This window comes from Scyliorhinus canicula, unplaced genomic scaffold (assembly GCF_902713615.1).
Source record: "Scyliorhinus canicula unplaced genomic scaffold, sScyCan1.1, whole genome shotgun sequence".
Taxonomy (NCBI): Eukaryota; Metazoa; Chordata; class Chondrichthyes; order Carcharhiniformes; family Scyliorhinidae; genus Scyliorhinus; species Scyliorhinus canicula.
Window position 1 is genome coordinate 112,161 of NW_024055429.1, and position 18,975 is coordinate 131,135.

Genomic DNA, 18,975 nt, shown 5'->3' on the forward strand with positions numbered 1-18,975 from the left:
CATCTGCGCCCGTGAAAGATCCCCTTAAAACCCCAGAGAAAGACCCGCATAATCAGCCCACTCCCCCCCGTCCCGTCTCCCCAACTTAATGATATAAATACCCAATGGCAAATAAATACATCAATACTTAACTACATACTTAAATAACAAAATAATTAACTAGCTATCAACTAACAGTGTGCTCAACCATCACCCTCCATCAAACAGTATAAATAACCACAGATAACCATTACCAGAAAAGAAAGAAAGAACATAAAACAAGCACCCAAAGGAAAAGGGTAAAAGGGGTAAATAACTAAGGGAAATTGGAAACGGGAAGAAACACCCCATAAGAAGCCAACGACCCACAATAGAGATTTCAACAGTTCAAATATACAGAAACACCCAACAACTCGAAACCTTCAAGATATTCAGAAAAGTCAAACGTTCGAGAAAAAACACCCCAAACAATCCACGAAACTGTTACCCAGTTCCGTCCTGGCCTGAAAAAGAAAAGGGCCACTTGCTCAATCAAGAGTCCCCAGGCGGCTACAACCGCCGGTGCTCCCAGGTTTTAGTTCGTGTCCAACTTTTCCTCTTGTACAAAGGTCCAGGCCTCCTCTGGGGACTCGAAATAATGATGTTGGTCCTTGTAGGTGACCCACAAGCGCGCCGGCTGCAGCATTCCAAATTTGATCTTTTTCGCGTGTAGCACCGCCTTTGTCCGGTTGAACCGGGCCCGCCGCTTTGCCACCTCCGCACTCCAGTCCTGGTACAGCCTTACCGTCGAGTTCTGCCACTTGCTGCTTTTCTCCCTTTTTGCCCACCTCAGGACTTTCTCTCGATCACTTAGCCGCTGGAACCGCACCAGCACCGCCCTCGGGGGCTCGTTTGCCCTAGGCCTCCTGGCCATGACCCGGTATGCCTCTTCCAGTTCCAGGGGCGCCGGACCGGCCCCTTCCCCCATCAGGGAGCTCAACATCTCCGCCACATATCCCGGGAGATCCGACCCCTCCAGGCCTTCTTCCAGGCCCAGGATCCTCAAATTTTTCCGCCTCATCCGAGTGTCCAGCTCCTCGAAGCGGCTCTGCCACTTCATGTGGAGTGCCTCGTGCACCTCCACCTTTGCCCCGATGACTGCGGCCTCCTCCTCCCTCGCGGTCATCTCCTGCTGCAGCTCTCTGATCGACGCCTCTTGGGTCGCCTGGGCTCCCATCAACCTGGTGGTCGTCGCGTTCATGGACTCTAAGAGCTCCACTTTCAGTTCCGTGAAAAAACAGAGGAGAGCGGCCTGCTGCTCCTCCGCACATTTCTTCCATTCCTCCGGTACGCCGCCGGCCGCCATTTTGATTTTCTTCCCCCGCTTTTTTTGGGGAGCTGCTGCCTTTTTTCTTGCCGCTCCACTCCGGGTACCGACCATAAAATCGGTCTAGTTCTCCTCAGGGGACCTTCCCCCACCGGGATTCGTCTTTACTGCACCTTTGGGGCCCTCCAGTTGGCCCGAAAACACCTTTGTCGCAGGAGCTTCCAAGTGTGCGACTTAGCTAGTCATAGCCGCAACCGGAAGTTCCTCCTAAGAACGCTATTCCTGACGCCCCATGCTGCTCTTTCTTTTGTATTTGCTTCGTTTGGCCCCTTGTAATCAATCACTCACTGTTTGTCGATGTACCATTTGTCAATGTTCCCTGTTGATTATTCTTGTGTCTACTATGTATGTACTGTGTACATTCCTCGACCGCAGAAAAAATACTTTTCACTGTACTTCGGTACATGTGACAATAAATTAGTGGCTGGTTTAGCTCACTCAGCTAAATCGTTGGCTTTTAAAGCAGACCAAGCAGGCCAGCAGCACGGTTCGATTCCCGTACCAGCCTCCCCGGACAGGCGCCGGAATGTGGCGACTAGGGGCTTTTCACAGTAACTTCATTGAAGTCTACTCGTGACAATAAGCGATTTTCATTCATTTCATTTTCAAATCAAAATCAATCAACAAAAGAGCTTTGGACACATGGGACAGAATGTGCAATGAGATAGTGAAATCCGGAGAGCAGGATTGGTTTCATTTCTTTCCATCTCTGCCACCGCTTTGCATCATCAATAAGACATTTGGACTCAAAGACTAATCCAGTTTGATGGACAAGTTGTCTCCATTCTGAACAATGGGGAACAAGCTCCTCCCACTCATTGTGACATCGCCCCGACAAAGATGAGAAACGCGCATGCGCCCTGATGCACATCCAATAAAGATGGCGGCCGTTAACCCGAGCCAAACAGGAGGAGCTGCAGTTTCGCTCGGAACTGGGTCCAGTAAGCTATTATCCGAGTATTGCCCCTCACAACAGCTTTACATAACGTTTCCGCCCACTCCCGCGATCTCTCGCTCCCTCAATATTGTTAAACGCCTCTTACCAATTTCGGATCTGAAGAACCTGCCTCCCGAAAATACACAAGGCCAACACACCAGGCCGTCCTATCGTTTCAGGCAATGGGACCCTGTGTGAGAACCTCTCTGGCCACATCGAGGGCATCTTGAAACCCATCGTACAAGGTACACCCAGCTTCTGTCGCGACACGACGGACTTCCTACAGAAACTCAGCACCCATGGACCAGTTGAACCAGGAACATTCCTCGTCACAATGGATGTCTCGGCACTCTACACCAGCATCCCCCATGATGACGGCATTGCTGCAACAGCCTCAGTCCTCAACACCGACAACTGCCAATCTCCAGACGCAATTCTGCAACTCATCCGTTTCATTCTAGACCACAACGTCTTCACCTTCGACAACAAATTCTTCATCCAGACGCACGGAACAGCCATGGGGACCAAATTTGCACCTCAATATGCCAACATCTTCATGCACAAGTTTGAACAGGACTTCCTCACCACACAGGACTTTCAACCGATGCTATACACCAGATACATCGATGACATTTTTTTTCCTTTGGACCCACGGCGAGACATCACTGAAACGACTACACGATGACATCAATAAGTTCCATCCCACCATCAAACTCACCATGGACTATTCTCCAAATTCAGTTCCATTCTTGGACACACTCGTCTCCATCAAGGACGGTCACCTCAGCACCTCGCTTTACCGCAAGCCCACAGATAATCTCACGATGCTCCACTTCTCCAGCTTTCACCCGAAACACATTAAAGAAGCCATCCCCTATGGACAAGCCCTCCGTATACACAGGATCTGCTCAGACAAGGAGGAGCGCAACAGACACCTACAGATGCTGAAAGATGCCCTCGTACGAACGGGATATGGCGCTCGACTCATTGATCGACAGTTCCACCGCGCCACAGCAAAAAACCGCACCGACCTCCTCAGAAGACAAACACGGGACACCACTGACAGAGTACCCTTCGTCGTCCAGTACTTTCCTGGGGCGGAGAAACTACGACATCGTCTTCGCAGCCTCCAACACATCATCAGCGAGGATGGACATCTTGCCAAGGTCATCCCCACACCCCCACTACTGGCCTTCAAACAACCGCGCAACCTCAAACAAACCATTGTTTGCAGCAAATTACCCAGCCTTCAGAACAGCAACCACAACACCACAAAACCCTGCCAGGGTAATCTCTGCAAGACATGCCAGATCATCGACATGGACACCACCATTACATGTGGAAACACCACCCACCAGGTACGCGGCGCATACTCGTGCGACTCGACCAATGTAGTCTACCTCATACGCTGCAGGAAAGGATGTCCCGAAGCGTGGTACATTGGCGAGACCATGCAGACACTGCGACAACGAATAAACGGGCATCGTGCGACTATCAACAGGCAGGACTGTTCCCTTCCAGTTGGGGAACACTTCAGCAGTCAAGGACATTCAGCCTCTGATCTCCGGGTCAGCATTCTACAAGGAGGCCTTCAGGAGACGCGACAACGCAAAATTGCTGAGCAAAAACTTATAGCTAAGTTCCGCACGCATGAATGCGGACTCAACCGGGATCTGGGATTCATGTCGCATTACATTCGGCCCCCACCAACAAGCCTGGACTTGCAGAGGCCTACCGACTGAACTGGCTTGGGACAATTCACACCTCTTTAACCTGGAGTTACCTCTCTCTCTGCATCTTTGATGATTTGATTGCCTGCAGGTGCTCGCATTCCGGGGCATCTCTGACTGTGTCTATATAAACATTTCTGGAACAAGCCTTTCCATTCACCTGAAGAAGGAGCCGTGCTCCGAAAGCTCGTGTTTGAAACAAACCTGTTGGACTTTAACCTGGTGTTGTAAGACTTCTTACTGGGATCTGAAGAAGACGCCCTTCTGCTTCGCCATTACCCACACTGCGCATGCTTCAATCACAGCCTGGCCTCGCCTCTTATTCACTCCGATTGGTTGGAGGACCAACAGCTCCCCATCGGTCCTCCAGTCCCGCCCCTCCTCTTCCTATTGGTCCGGAGCTGCCGTCAATCACCGGGACATTGTGACGGTTACAGATGGAGAGAGCGGCCACAGGTTCAGGCTGATTCGCTGATTGTCCAATAATAACAGTGAGAGTCTCAGTGGGACAATCAGACAATAATAGTGGAGATGTGACCCAGAGGGGAAACAGCAAAAGATTCACTCACTTTGAGAGTAACAAACACAGTGTCTGCTCCAAGAATAAGTCAGACTGCAGTTTGTGAGTGGATCCAATGTTGACTCATAGAATCCCTACAGTGCAGGAGGCCATTCGGCCCATTGAGTCTGGACGGACCCTCTGAAAGATCACCAATCTAACCCAATCCCCCCACCCTGTCCCTGGACCCCTCCCGGGGACTATATAGCCTAGCTAATTTAATAATAAACATCTTTGGACTGTGGGAGGAAACAGAGCATCTGGAGGAAATCAACGCTGACACGGGAAGAATAGAACATAGAACATAGAACAGTACAGCACAGAACAGGCCCTTCGGCCCTCAATTTTGTGCCGAGCCATGATCACCCTACTCAAACCCACGTATCCACCCTATACCCGTAACCCAACAACCCCCCCTTAACCTTACTTTTATTAGGACACTACGGGCAATTTAGCATGGCCAATCCACCTAACCCGCACATCTTTGGACTGTGGGAGGAAACCGGAGCACCCGGAGGAAACCCACGCACACAGGGGGAGGACGTGCAGACTCCACACAGACAGTGACCCAGCCAGGAATCGAACCTGGGACCCTGGAGCTGTGAAGCATTTATGCTAACCACCATGCTACCCTGCTGCCCTGTACAAACTCCACACAGACAGTGACCTAAGGTCGGAATGAAACCCAAGTTCCTGACACTGTGAGGCAACAGTGATAATCACTGTGACACCGTGCAGCTCCGTTACTCAGTCAATGTTACCATTAGACAATAACCTGCCTGTTTTATTCCAATTCTGGTATGTGTTACAGGGGCTGTTTAGCACAGGGCTAAATCACTGGCTTTGAAAGCAGACCAAGGCAGGCCAGCAGCACGGTTCAATTCCCATACAAGCCTCCCCGAACAGGCGCTGGAATGTAGCGACTCGGGGCTTTTCACAGTAACTTCATTTGAAACCTACTTGTGACAATAAGCAATTTTCATTCACTGTTATCATTAGACAATAACCTGTCATATTCCAATTCTGGTGTGTGTTACTGTGTCCCTGTTATTATTAGACAATAACTTGCCTGCTATTCCAATTCTGGTGTGTGTTACTCTGTCACTGTTATCATTATAGCAGCACGGTAGCATGGTGGTTAGCATAAATGCTTCACAGCTCCAGGGTCCCAGGTTCGGTTCCCGGCTGGGTCACTGTCTGTGTGGAGTCTGCACGTCCTCCCCGTGTGTGCGTGGGTTTCCTCCGGGTGCTCCGGTTTCCTCCCACAGTCCAAAGATGTGCGGGTTAGGTGGATTGGCCATGCTAAATTGCCCGTAGTGTCCTAAAAAGTAAGGTTAAGTGGGGGTTACGGTTAAGGTTTGGTTACGGGTATGGGGTGGATACGTGGGTTTGAGTAGGGTGATCATTTGCTCGGCACAACATGGAGGGCCGAAGGGCCTGTTCTGTGCTGTACTGTTCTATGTTCTATTAGACAATAAACCTGTCATATTCCAATTCTGGTGTGTGTTACTATGTCCCTGTTATTTTTAGACAATAACCTGCCTGCTATTCCAATTCTGGTGTGTGTTACTCTGTCACTGTTATCATTAGACAATAACCTGTCTTATTCCAATTCTGGTGTGTGTTACTATGTCCCTGTTATTATTAGACAATACCTTGCCTGCTCTTCCAATTCTGGTGTGTGTTACTCTGTCACTGTTATCATTTGACAATAATAGGGGGGCAAGATGCAAGGTAGCAATGATATTTTGATGTTTCTGTGTTATAGTGAGTGTCATTGGGAGATGTGTGATAAAATAGGAATGGAAACATCATGACAGAGACACAAATGAAACAACTCCAGAGATTTCTGGTATCTGCTGTGCATCTGTAGAGGAACTGAAAATATTCAGTTCCTTCTCGTGGTGCTCGAGTTACACAGTCACACAGGAAATGTACCTGACAGCTCATAAAAAACAACATTTTAATCTTCTCTTTGAGGAACATTGTGATTGAAAACATCAAATGTGAAAACCGCAGGAGTGGAAAATTAAGAATGTCACAACGGATATCATTGGTGTCTCACAGACCCTGGTTCAATTCCGGCCTTGGGTAACTGTGTGGAGTTTTCACTTTCTACTAGTGTCTGCATGGGTTTCCTCCGGGTGCCCCTGTTTCCACCCACAGTCCGAAGATGTGCAGGTTAGGTGGATTGGCCGTGAGCAATTTCCTCCTAATGTCCAAGAATGTGTAGGTTAGATGGGGTTATGGGGATAGGATGAAGGATTAGGCATGGATAGAGTTCAAATTAAACGGGCCGAATGGCCTCCTGTACTGTAGGGATTCTATGAGTGAACTGTTCAATTCATCCCATTCGCCATAACTCTGCCAATTTACCCTCTACAAGTGTTTATCCAATTATCTTTGAAAGTTACTGTAAATCTGCTTCCAGCAGCCTGTCAGTGTGAATTCCAGATCACATCACATCACTGTGTAAAAACCATTCTCCTCATCACCCCATTGGGTTCTGTTCTCAAGTATCTTAAATCTCGGTGTCCTCTGGTTACAAACCCTCCTGCTCTTGGGGAACAGTTTCTCCCCATCGACACTATCACAAATCCTTCCTCATTTTAATTTAAACACCTCTGTTAAATCTCCCCTTCACCTTCCCTGATCTCAGAAGGACAATCTGTTTCTCCTGCTCTGAGTCACAGGGACACAAAATGTTAACTCTGTTTCTCTCAGTACCGATGCTGCCAGAACTGCTGAGTTTTTCCAACATTTACTGATTTTCTCCCACTTAATCCTTCTTTAATTGATCAAAAACCCATCATGATTTGAACACCTCTATTAAATAGGGACACACAGAGATTGAGAGAGATATGGAGGAAAGGAGAGAGACAGACAGAGATTTTAAAAAACAGAAAGATGAGGTGGCAAGAGATAAAAGCTGAGAAATAGAGGAAACAAGTAACACAGAAAGAATGATGTAAAATATAAGGGAGCAGGTTATCAGTTCCCAGCTACAGAGAGCAGAGGGAACTCAGTAACTGATCCACAAACACAGCCGGTTCTGTCCGGGAATGGAGACTCTGAACAGAAATAACCGGCTCATTTGTAAATGTCACCACAATGTGATTTGGTGACTCTGCCCTCATTCTGTGGACAGATATAGGCCGCACTGACAGAGGTTCTCACCAGATTGTGGTCCCTGCATTTATTTTCTGCTCAGAAGTGAGATGTGCGGTTTGGAACCGGCAGCAGAGAAACAGGAAGTTGTGTTTCCTGAGAATGAAACAGCAGGCGTCAGTTTCATGTTATCACCGTGAACAGTCTTCCCGCCTGTGAGGGTGAACTCACTCTGACAGCATCAAGAACACCCACACAGATTGCTGCTGGCCTCAGCATTACATTCACCTCCATTCTCATTTTAAACATCAAAATATGAGGTTATTTGGGTTTTCGAGACATTCGTTGAATTGGAAGATGGACTGAGGGTTATCACTGGGAGAATTGAGGGGACATTATAGAAAAATAGAATTTTCCTTAAAGACGGTTATTAGAAAATAGGAGACTTAAAGTTAGTCAGGATAGTCAGAGGCTTTTTCTAAGGGTGGAAGTGTCAATTATAAGGGGGCACACTTTCAACGTGAGAGGGGAAAAGTTTAAGGGAGATGTGTGGGGTAAGTGTTTCATGCGGGGGGGGGGGGGGGGGGGGTGTGCGTGTGCCTGGAACGCACTGCCAGAGGATGTGGTGGAAGTAGCACATTAGCAACAGTTAAAAGGCATCTGGATGGGGACATGAATAGGGAGGAAACAGAGGGATATGCACCGAGTCAGGACAGAAGTTTTTTTTTGTAGTTAGAGCATCGTGATCGGCACAGTCTTGGAGAGTCGAAGGGCCTGTTCCTGTGCTGAACTTTTCTTTGCACTTTATTCAGGTCCCCTCCCCGTCTCTCTGCTCCAAAGAAAACAACCCGATCTCATCCAGCCTCTCTTCAGAGTTAAAATGCTCCATTCCAAGTAGCATCCTGGTGAATCTTCTTTACCCTCTCTCGTTCAATAACCTCCTTCCTATAGTGCGGTGAACAGAACTGAATACAGTACTCCAGCTGCAGCTGAACCAAAATCCTCTGCAGCTCCAACATTACCTCCCTGCTCTTATAGTCTATTCCACGACTGATAAAGGCAGGTGTCCCGTCTGCCTTCTTAACTACCCTATTCACTTGTCCTGCCACCTTCACTTGTCCTGCTGTAATGTTCAGGGGTCTATGGGCAAACACCCAAGATCCTACAAGATGTCTACCAAATTATGAGGGGCATGGACAGAGTGGATCGTCAGAAGCTTTTGCCCAGGGTGGAAGAGAAGGCTGAAGGTTGACCTGATAGAAGTTTTTAAAATGGTTAAAATGTTCAATAATCCAATAGGGATTTCAGTAGAAACCTCTTTACCCAGCGAGTGGTGAGAATGTGGAGCTCACTACCACAGCGAGTGGTTGAGGTGAACAGCATGAATCCATTGATGGGGAAGCTAGATACATACACAAGGGAGAAAGGAATAGAAAGAGATGCTGATGGGGGAGATGTAGATGGGTGGGTGGAGGGCTCATATGGAGCATAAATACTGACACAGACCAATTGCTCCGACTGGCCTGGCCCTGTGCTGTAGACTCAATGGAACAGAGACAAATGTATTTATTTTAGATCTACCAGTAGTAGTAGATGCAGAATCCATCAAATAAATTAAGGCCAAAGGGCTGCACTGTGGCCCAGTGGTTAGCAATGCTGCATCACGGCGCCGAGGATCCGGGTTCGATCCTGGTCACTGTCTGTGTGGAATTTGCACATTCTCCCCATGTCTGCATGTGTTTCACCCCCACAACCCAAAGATGTGCTGGGTAGGTGGATTGGCCATGCTAAATTGCCCCTTAATTAGAAAAAAAAAAGAATTGGGGTACACTAAATTGTAATTTCTTTTAAAATTCAGGCCAGACTGAAGCGTCATGGTGTTGTGATCTCACTTAAAGAGTGTGGAGCAGTCGCAGCATCTGGGTTACAATGAACATTCATCTTCTGAAAGCCCTTGTGTGGCCGGTGACAATGTCCGGCTGTGAAAGCTGCAGCATCAAGAAGCCGGACGAGGCTCCAATAAAAGTGTTTGAAATGAAAGGACTCAGACGGATATCCCGTGTGTCACGGACGGCAAAGTGGACGAATGAGCGGGTTCTGGAGAAAGCTGGTGTTCAGAGGAACCAGTTTGAGGCAGTGATATCGAGGAAGCTTACGCATTTTGGACATGTGTTGTGAACAGGAAGGGAGCGTTTGAACAAAGAGGTAATGCCAGGCACCTGGAAACTGTGTACAAGGAAGGCCCAAGATGTTCTGGGTGGATAATATCGGAATGTGGACTGGCCTCTCGATGGGACAGGCAGTGAGAGCAGCGGAGAAATCAGTGAGAAAGATTGTCTAAAGAGCAGCCAACACTCGGAATGAGGACGGATGAAAGACAAGACAGGACATCTGTAGTGGTGGAAAAAAGACTATTTACTAAACAGGATAAAATTAATGTACCATATCTGCCTTTGCAGATTATTGCAGTGGAAATGTGCCCTCGCTCGAAGAGAATCAGTCCCCTGGAATGAAACTTGGCAGACCGGCCAGTCCAGAGGGAAACACTCCGACCTCCCACATCACCAACTGTCAGAGTGAACATGGTTCAGTCCTGGATGTGATTCACAGCAGCAAAAACAGCAGAATCCAACCCCTGTAACTTGTGAACCTGCTGGTGTCTCAGCCGGTGGGATGACTGAGTGAATCCCTTCCCACAGTTAGAACAGATAAATGATCTCTCCCCGTTGTGAACTCACTGGTGTGTGAGTAGGCTGGATGAATCTCAGAATCCTTTACCATACACAGGTCACAGTAAATGGTCTCTCCCCAGAGTGAACTCCCCTGTGAGTCAGCAGGTTGGATGAAGCTCTGATTCCTTTCCCAGACACTGAGCAGTAAATGGCTTCTCCCCGATGTGAACTTGCTGGTGTGTTCGCAGATCTGATGCATCTCCGAATGCTTTCCTACACACTGAACAGGTAAACGGCTTGTCCCCAGTATGAACTCGCTGGTGAGTCAACAGGCTGTATGAATCTCTGAATCCTTTCCCACACATGGAGCAGGTGAATGGCTTCTCTCCAGTGTGAACTCGCTGGTGTCTCAACAAGTCAGATGAAGTAGTAAATCCCTCCCTACACATGGAGCAGATAAACGGCTTCTCCCCGGTGTGAACTAGCTGGTGCCTCAGCAGGCAGAATGAATCTCTGAATCCTTTCCCACAATTGGAGCAGGTGAATGGTCTCTCCCCAGAGTGAACTCGCTGGTGTCTCAACAAGTCAGATGAATTAGTAAATCTCTTCCCACACACTGAGCAGGTAAATGGCTTCTCTCCGGTGTGAACGCGCTGGTGTGCCAGCAGGCAGGATGAATCTCTGAATCCTTTCCCACACTTGGAGCAGGTGAATGGTCTCTCCCCAGAGTGAACTCGCTGGTGTCTCAACAAGTCAGATGAATTAGTAAATCTCTTCCCACACACTGAGCAGGTAAATGGCTTCTCTCCGGTGTGAACGCGCTGGTGTGCCAGCAGGCAGGATGAATCTCTGAATCCTTTCCCACACTTGGAGCAGGTGAATGGTCTCTCTCCGGTGTGAACTTGCTGGTGTGTCCGCAGGTTGGATGAAGATCTAAATCTCTTCCCACAGTTGGAGCAGGTGAACGGTCTCTCGCCGGTGTGACTGCGTCGATGTGTTTCCAGCGCAGATGGGAAAGTGAATTCCTTCCCACAATCCCCACATTTCCACGGTTTCCCCATGGTGCGGATGTCTGTGACTTGATGCTTTTCCAGTCACACTGATGGTAAAATAGCCGATGGTTTTCCCCGTCCTAATGAATCGAGTGACTGTCAGATCTCGATGTGAAGTTTGGTTTGAGATTTCTTGCTGCAAATCCTCCACTTTGAATATCCTGTGAAAGGAGTTTACAAATGTCATCACTGTCAGTACAGCTCAGAAATTCAGAACAGACAATTCTAGTTGCTGTGGAACATGCTTTCTTCCCTCGTTCCCCAAAAACTGTAAATTTCCTTTTTTCAAAAAATATTATTGGAATTTTGCATTTAATATCAAAACATTGCAGAACAATATAAAAACAATAATAGTAACCAAACAAATAACACCGTCAATACAGGTATCACATGCTGCCGCCGTGTCTGTGACAGTCATCCCAGTGCTATCAATCCCTCCCTCTGTTACATTGTGTATTAAACAGTTTTTTTAAAAAAATGTTCTTATTGGGACTTTTAATGGTTGATCATAAGAATTATACACAACTTGACATTGGTATTTACCGTTATTGCCAGGGTTGTTTGCGTTATTTACCATTACTTTCATTTAGCTGGTGGTGGGGGACACGGGTGGAGGGGGGGTCCTATTCCCCCCCCCCCCCTTGAGTTTTGGTCGGCGGTTTGGATGGTCCATCTCCCCGGTGCACACACTCTACCTCCCTCCCTCCATTCTCACTCTACCTCCCTCCCTCCATTCTCACTGTACCTCCCTCCCTCCATTCTCACTGTACCTCCCTCCCTCCATTCTCACTGTACCTCCCTCTCCATTCTCACTGTACCTCCCTCCCTCCATTCTCACTCTGCTCCCCCCTCCATTCTCACTGTACCTCCCTCCCTCCATTCTCACTGTACCTCCCTCCCTCCATTCTCACTCTGCTCCCCCCTCCATTCTCACTCTGCTCCCCCCCTCCATTCTCACTCTGCTCCCTCCCTCCATTCTCACTCTGCTCCCTCCCTCCATTCTCACTCTGCTCCCTCCCTCCATTCTCACTCTGCTCCCTCCCTCCATTCTCACTCTGCTCCCTCCCTCCATTCTCACTCTGCTCCCTCCCTCCATTCTCACTCTGCTCCCTCCCTCCATTCTCACTCTGCTCCCTCCCTCCATTCTCACTCTGCTCCCTCCCTCCATTCTCACTCTGCTCCCTCCCTCCATTCTCACTCTGCTCCCTCCCTCCATTCTCACTCTGCTCCCTCCCTCCATTCTCACTCTGCTCCCTCCCTCCATTCTCACTCTGCTCTATCTAATATACACCATCCCTATCCTTCTGAAGGCTAAGTCACACTGATCGACAGATTAATACTCACTGTTTCCTGTTCTCAACCAAGTGATAACATCCGAAGAAATAGGAGCAGGAGTAGGCCATTCAGCCCATCAAAGCTCTTCTTCTATTTAACAAGATCATGGCTGATCGGATTGTGACCCTAAATTTCATTTTCTTCCTGTCACCATAACCCTCGACTCCCTTTTCTATCAAAACTCCAACTGGGCCTTGTATATATTTAACGATGCAGCCTCCACTGCTCTCTGGGGAAGAGAATTGCAAAGACTAACCGCCCTCTGAGGGAAGACATTTCTCATCATCATCTCAGAAATGTGACCCTTTATTTTGACAATCTGCCCATTAGCTCCTGAATCCCCCATGAGGGGAAACATCCTCTCTTCAGCTCCCATATCATGTTACCTCAGAATCTTATATGTTTCAATATGATCACCTCTAAACTCCAATGAGTCCAGACGCTTTCCTCACAACTCAACACATTCATCCCAGGAATTAGCCCGGTGATCCTTCTCCCAATGCAAGAATCATCCTCCTCAGTTAAGGAGATTGAAAGTGTGCACCGTACTCCAGATGCTATGATCTGAGAGCCATTACAGAGACACGGCTGCAGGATTCCATCACTTTAGAGAAGGGCAGGCTGGTACCTGAATATTCAAGATTCCATCACTTTTCAGAAAGAATATGCGGAGGGGCAGCTCTGTTAATTAAGGATGACATTAGTACAATAGAGAGAGATGACCTTATTTCTAGAGATCAAGATGTACAATCACATTGGGTAATGATAAGAAATGACAAAGGCAGGAAGTCACTTGCAGTAGTATCTAGGTCCCCTTAACAGTAACTACTGTCATGGGAATGTCTCTTTAAGAACTGTTTGTCTTCTCAAATGGCTGCAGTGATGTCATTGTGTGGGAGGAGCTGGGCTGTGGGTCTAGTTTTTAACTTTTGCTTTGAGCTGGAAGCTGGTTGTGGCTCTGAGTTTTACTTACGGGTTTGACAGTTGGAAGCTGCATTCAGACAAAAGAAAGCTTCTCTGGTCTCTCTGCAGGTTAAAAAGGTGTCTCCAGATCACTTGATAACTTCAAACTAATAACTATGTTCTGGAAGGAATTCAAACCTTCTGTTTTGTGGTAAAAGGGATTGCTAGAGTTATGGATGTTGTTACACGAGTGAAACAGTAACGGGAAGATATAAGGGTTAAATATAGAGTACTGTAGCTGTGTGGGGTATTTAGGTTTGTAGTTGATAAAAATGCTGACGATGTGTTTTAATAGAAATGTTAACTGAATTTGTAGAATAAACTTTGTTTTTGTTTAAAAGTGCCTAAGGCTCTATTGCATAACACCTGAAAAGTCGGCCCTTGTGCTCCTCATAACCAAAATCTACAAACAGTTGTAGGTCAGGTGAACTCCACGACATACTTTGGCGGTCTCTAGACCCGGGCCCATAACACTACACTGTAGGACGGAGAGTACAGAGAGGAATAATGGCTCTGAGAAAATGTAGATTGGGCGAATCAGATTGGCAAAGGTAGCCAGGCAGATGAGCTTGCAGAGTGTTTTGGAGAGTTTCTTACAGCAGCACATGCTGGAGCTGACCAGAGAGCTGACTATTCGAGATCACCCAATTGCTGAATTGTTAGGGTGCAGAAGGCCCATTGTGTCTGCACCGACTCTTCAAACGAGGATTATGACTTAGTGCCATTCCCGTACCACCCTTGACAACTTCATATCTGAAATTATTGCTCAAAGTCCTCGAGGTTAAACCCAGCAGCTTCTCCTGCATCTCCACTCCAGCCAAACTGATACAACAAACCAAAGGGAATTGTACAAAACCCTGGAAAGACAAAATGCTAGAAGGAAGTGAAGAAAGGGCAGGGCAGTGGGATGAGCCAGCATAGGTATGATGGGCTGAATGGCCTCCATCTGTATTGTAATCATTCAATGATTCTGTGAAAAAGGACTGTAACTGGAGACCAGAGACTAGCCTCCACAACCAACACCCTCCCCAACACAAATCAGTTCTTAATTGGTCTGTCTCTGCTTCCAGACTCGGTTCTGTGAGAAACGCCTGCAACAGAATAATAGCAAAATACTGTGGTTACTGAAAATTTGAAATAAAAAGAGCAAATACTGAAAATACTCATCATGTCAGCAAGCAACTGCAGCAAGAGAAACAGAGTTAACATCTCAGGGTGACGGATTCAATAAACATATGAACAATGAGCAGGAGTTGCCATTCAGCCCCTCAAGCCTGCTCCACAATTTAACAAGGTTATGGCTGGTCAGATAGTAATCTCAAATCTTCAATTACAGAGAATAAATATGGAGCAGAATTTGATGGTTAATATCAGCTGATGAGCAGAAGAAAAATGATCTTTGATGCAGGAAAAACAATTCCTGACCTCGGGAAGATAAAGATGGCAAATCAGCAGCACAAAGCCAAGGGATGGGCAGCAGTGAACTTCATTCAGACACATTGGAAGAAATAACAGTAAAATACCAAAACTAGTTAAAATAAATCCACTATTAGAGGCAGAAGACATGAGACAATGGCAGAGAGGTGATGACGGATGGCAGAGAGGTAATGAGGGAGGGCAGAGTTGAAACAGAGCAATGGGTGAACATGGATTCAGATCCACAGTGAAGGAGCCAAACCTGCCCCAGAGCCCTGGAACCAGTGCACAGATAACAAAGCACAACACTAAAAACTCTAAATTATAGATGGATGCTCAATAATACTCACCTCTGGAACTATTTCAGTTTTCAAATTTGAAACCTTCTGCTGGAATTGCAGCTTGAAATAATTCAGCAGCACTCAAATCAGAGAAAAATTGCAGTCTTCAAATGTTCTAACTCACTGTAAAAGGTGATTACAAGAGTCATGTGTCAATAGTGGTTTAAATCAAGAGATAAACATTTTTCTTGATTTGAGATTGCTGTGTAAATACTCTCCTTCTGACCTCCTGTAAAATAAGTTTGCAAAATCCATCAGTCAGTCCAGGATGCCAATTTATAACATTCCCTCCTTCTGTTTCCTGGTATAGGATTACTTAAAATGAGATATACTTAATTGGACGTAGTTCAGACAAAGTTCACCGAGCTGATTCCTGGCTAGAAGGGAGTTGGTTTCAAGAGGAAATGTTGGGCAAGGTGGCGAGCACTATTGCTTCACAGCGCCAGGGTCCCATGTTTAATTCCCGGCTTGGGCCACTGTCTGTGCGGAGTCTGCACGTTCTCCCCATGTCTGCGTGGGTTTCCTACGGGTGCTCCGGTTTCCTGAAAAACGTGCTTGTTAAATGAATTGGATATTCTGAATTCTCCCTCATGTCCCCGAACAGGCGCTAGAATGTGGCGACAAGGAGATTTGCACAGTAACTTCATTGTGGTGTGAATGTACGCCTACTTGTGACAATAAATTTTTAAAAATTATTATTGTATGCCCTGCAGCACCTTTCCGCATTTAAAGAGGGTGCCCGTAAACCAGCCCTTTCAATCAATGAGTCATACATTTTCTCTCCTGGCCCCTGGAACCCCGGCACAGTGGCAGAGTGGTTTGTACTGCTGTCTCACAGCACCAGCGACCCGGGTTCAATTCTGGCCTTGGGTGACTGTGTGGTGTTTACACATTCTCCTCGTTTTTGCGTGGGCTTCCTCCAGCTGCTCTGGTTTCCTTGCACAGGTCAGGTGGGAATAGGGTGAAGAGTGGGCCGAGGTAGGCTGCTCTTTCGAAGGGTCGGTGCAGACTTGATGGGCCGAATGGCCTCATTCTACGCTCCAGGGATTCTGTGATCAAGGCTGTCAGGATGGCCGCGCATGCGCTCTGCTCCCCGCTGAACGAAGATGGCGGCAATGGAACTGGGCCTGATCCGGATAAAAGCCCCGCAGCTGCAAACTCGGGACCTGAAGGGTTTTATTTCGGCCGTGGGCCTTCACCGGGCGTTTATGAAGCTTCCTCTCCCTCCCCACCCCCGACTCCCGGCTCCATTCCTCCCGCCGCCTCGCCGACTCACCCGCCCAAACAACCGCTTCCACACTCGCAGGGCTCCGGGCAAAATGGCACTGCGCATGCACCAAATAGAGCTCTACGCCTGCGTACTGTGCTCATGTGGAGTGAATAGAGCACATTCACATCAAGGGGATTGCTGGGTAATATCCGCACCATTGCAACATCACAGTTAATACAATATAACTGTGTTACCATTTGAGATAAATTAATCTAAAAATGTCATACATTTTGAATTGGTGATCTGCTATGCTCCATTTGTCAAAGTTCTCCTGTGCGACCATGCAGTTTTTAAAGCTTTTATACTATTTCCTCTCTCATCCCTCCTCCGACGTTGCTGACTCTGACTGGGTTCAATCGCAGTCATTGGTTCCTCTTTTTCCTTCTCCATCTCTGATTCTGAATACTCACTGTTTTACAAAATCATACTGCACAAGTAAAAGTCATTCGGCCCATTATACCTCGACTGGCTCTTTGGAAGATCTATCCAATTAATCCCACAGCCCTGCTGGCAGAGTCAGAGCAATGTATACCTGCTGTAGTATTCCGAGTGATTAATGGAAATAGTTTTCCAGTTGGATAGTTCACAGTCACATTCACCCCTGTAGAAAAATTGATTGTCCAATTTATTATCCAATTAAGTGTTCACCATTAGTTATGCACACAGAGCACCTGATTGAATTAATTCAACAATTGACAGACCACACAAACCACAGTGACATTATTAACAATAGGTCAAGTTAAGGGAGAATCCTGGTGTGATAGAGTAGATGAAATATGGGGTTACAAAATAAAGGCATTAATATCCTGCAATTTCACAATTCTCACTTGGCTGGAATGTTGCAGTATGAAAGGCCCTTTCATACTCCTATCAGAGGGAAGAGGCTGAGTCCAATAGACCTACCAAAGCCACACCACTGTTAGACTGCCTGAGGTCTGTGAATAAATCTGGGTATTATGATGATCAGTATGGTTGTTGTGTATTTGATTCCCAATAACAGATGCAGTATCCTCATTAAATACCCATGACAGTATTTAGCCCAGAAATCTCAGGACATCATCATAATCACTGTCATTGAAATCGTTCCTGATAAAAATTACCAACTATTCTGAAAGCTCCATTAGCTGTAACTCCCTTGCTGAAAACATACTTTTCTAGCAAAAAACCACACAGCTTCTGCACAGCCAAAAGGAAATCACTCACGCTGCAATTCAAACTCTGAATGATTTGGGATGTTGCTGGTAAGTGCCCAGGACAAATTGTTATTTGTAAGGTGAAGGTACATCAGCAGCAGGAGTTAGTGAAGAGGGTGATGCTAATAAACAGGCAGGCTGACACACCAGGAAATCTGCTCCAGAGGGGATTCATGGGATCCACCCAAAAGTCAAAACACAATCATTGGCTCCGGTATGACAGACTTCAGTTGAAGCTGATTTTAAAACTTGTCAGGACGCGGACCCTGATGTGATGGTGCAGAGGTGGTACACCATCGCAAAGATGTTCCCTCAGTCCTCACAGCAAGTAAGGTCTCACCCATCCTACATGATGAGGTTTTCTATCACAACGTAGCTCTAATTTGACATGCATTACATCTTGATGTCTTGCAAAAGAATTAATTTTGTTTCGGGATCAGATTGGGAAGTGTTGCTCCTTCATGTCCTCCATATGTTCATAATTACTACTGGTGGCTGAGGAACCCCCAGGATATTCGTCAACACCTGAACCTGTGTCCAAACTCATCCCACCATGCGACAGGAAGACTAATTGGGAAGTTCCACACGATGATCTGGATAAATTTGGAGGAACAAGTCTTTTATTCACAAATGAGGGAAGGAAGCACAGTATCTGTGTTACCATGGAGATAAATGTGTCAGGTACAAAATGAAAATAAATGAATAAATACTGTGCTTGATTTTTTTCTCAACTGGAACTCGATGTGGATGGTCGCCGTGCTTATGGACTGTGTCCAGGCTGAAAATTGGTTCTTGACGTATGATCCCCACCCCCTGCTCCACCCACTCCAGCCAGGTGATATTAACATTGAAATGGGAAAGCCAAAGAGTATCAGGGAAGATGCTACTCCAGAACTTTCTCTATGATAGTTCTCTCAATGCTTGAATTATGATTAAACTGTTATTACCTATTCCTGGGTCTCCCCTGGTTAGTTGGAAGAAGTCATTCGCCCATAACTGTACACAATATTCCAGCTAAGGTCTAACTAGTGTCTTGTGCAAATTCAGCACAACC

General features: G+C 46.8%; 1 protein-coding gene across 6 annotated transcripts; it reads right to left on the bottom strand.

Annotated features, from left to right (window-relative positions):
• Window positions 1-10,076: 10,076 nt before the first annotated feature.
• On the bottom strand, window positions 10,077-17,213 carry LOC119959374 (zinc finger protein 239-like). 6 transcript variants are annotated; one of them, XM_038787672.1, is made up of 3 exons: window positions 17,189-17,213; window positions 15,468-15,581; window positions 10,077-11,564 (listed from the first exon to the last, which is right to left on the bottom strand). In XM_038787672.1, exon 3 carries the CDS (start codon window positions 11,410-11,412, stop codon window positions 10,510-10,512), a length of 903 nt encoding a protein of 300 aa, XP_038643600.1. In that variant the 5' UTR covers window positions 11,413-11,564; window positions 15,468-15,581; window positions 17,189-17,213; the 3' UTR covers window positions 10,077-10,509. The 6 variants fall into 6 exon arrangements, with proteins under 6 accessions (XP_038643600.1, XP_038643599.1, XP_038643597.1 ...); XM_038787671.1 differs by lacking the exon at window positions 17,189-17,213 and adding an exon at window positions 16,956-17,117; XM_038787669.1 differs by lacking the exon at window positions 17,189-17,213 and adding an exon at window positions 16,735-16,804.
• Between the last annotated feature and the right edge of the window lie 1,762 nt (window positions 17,214-18,975).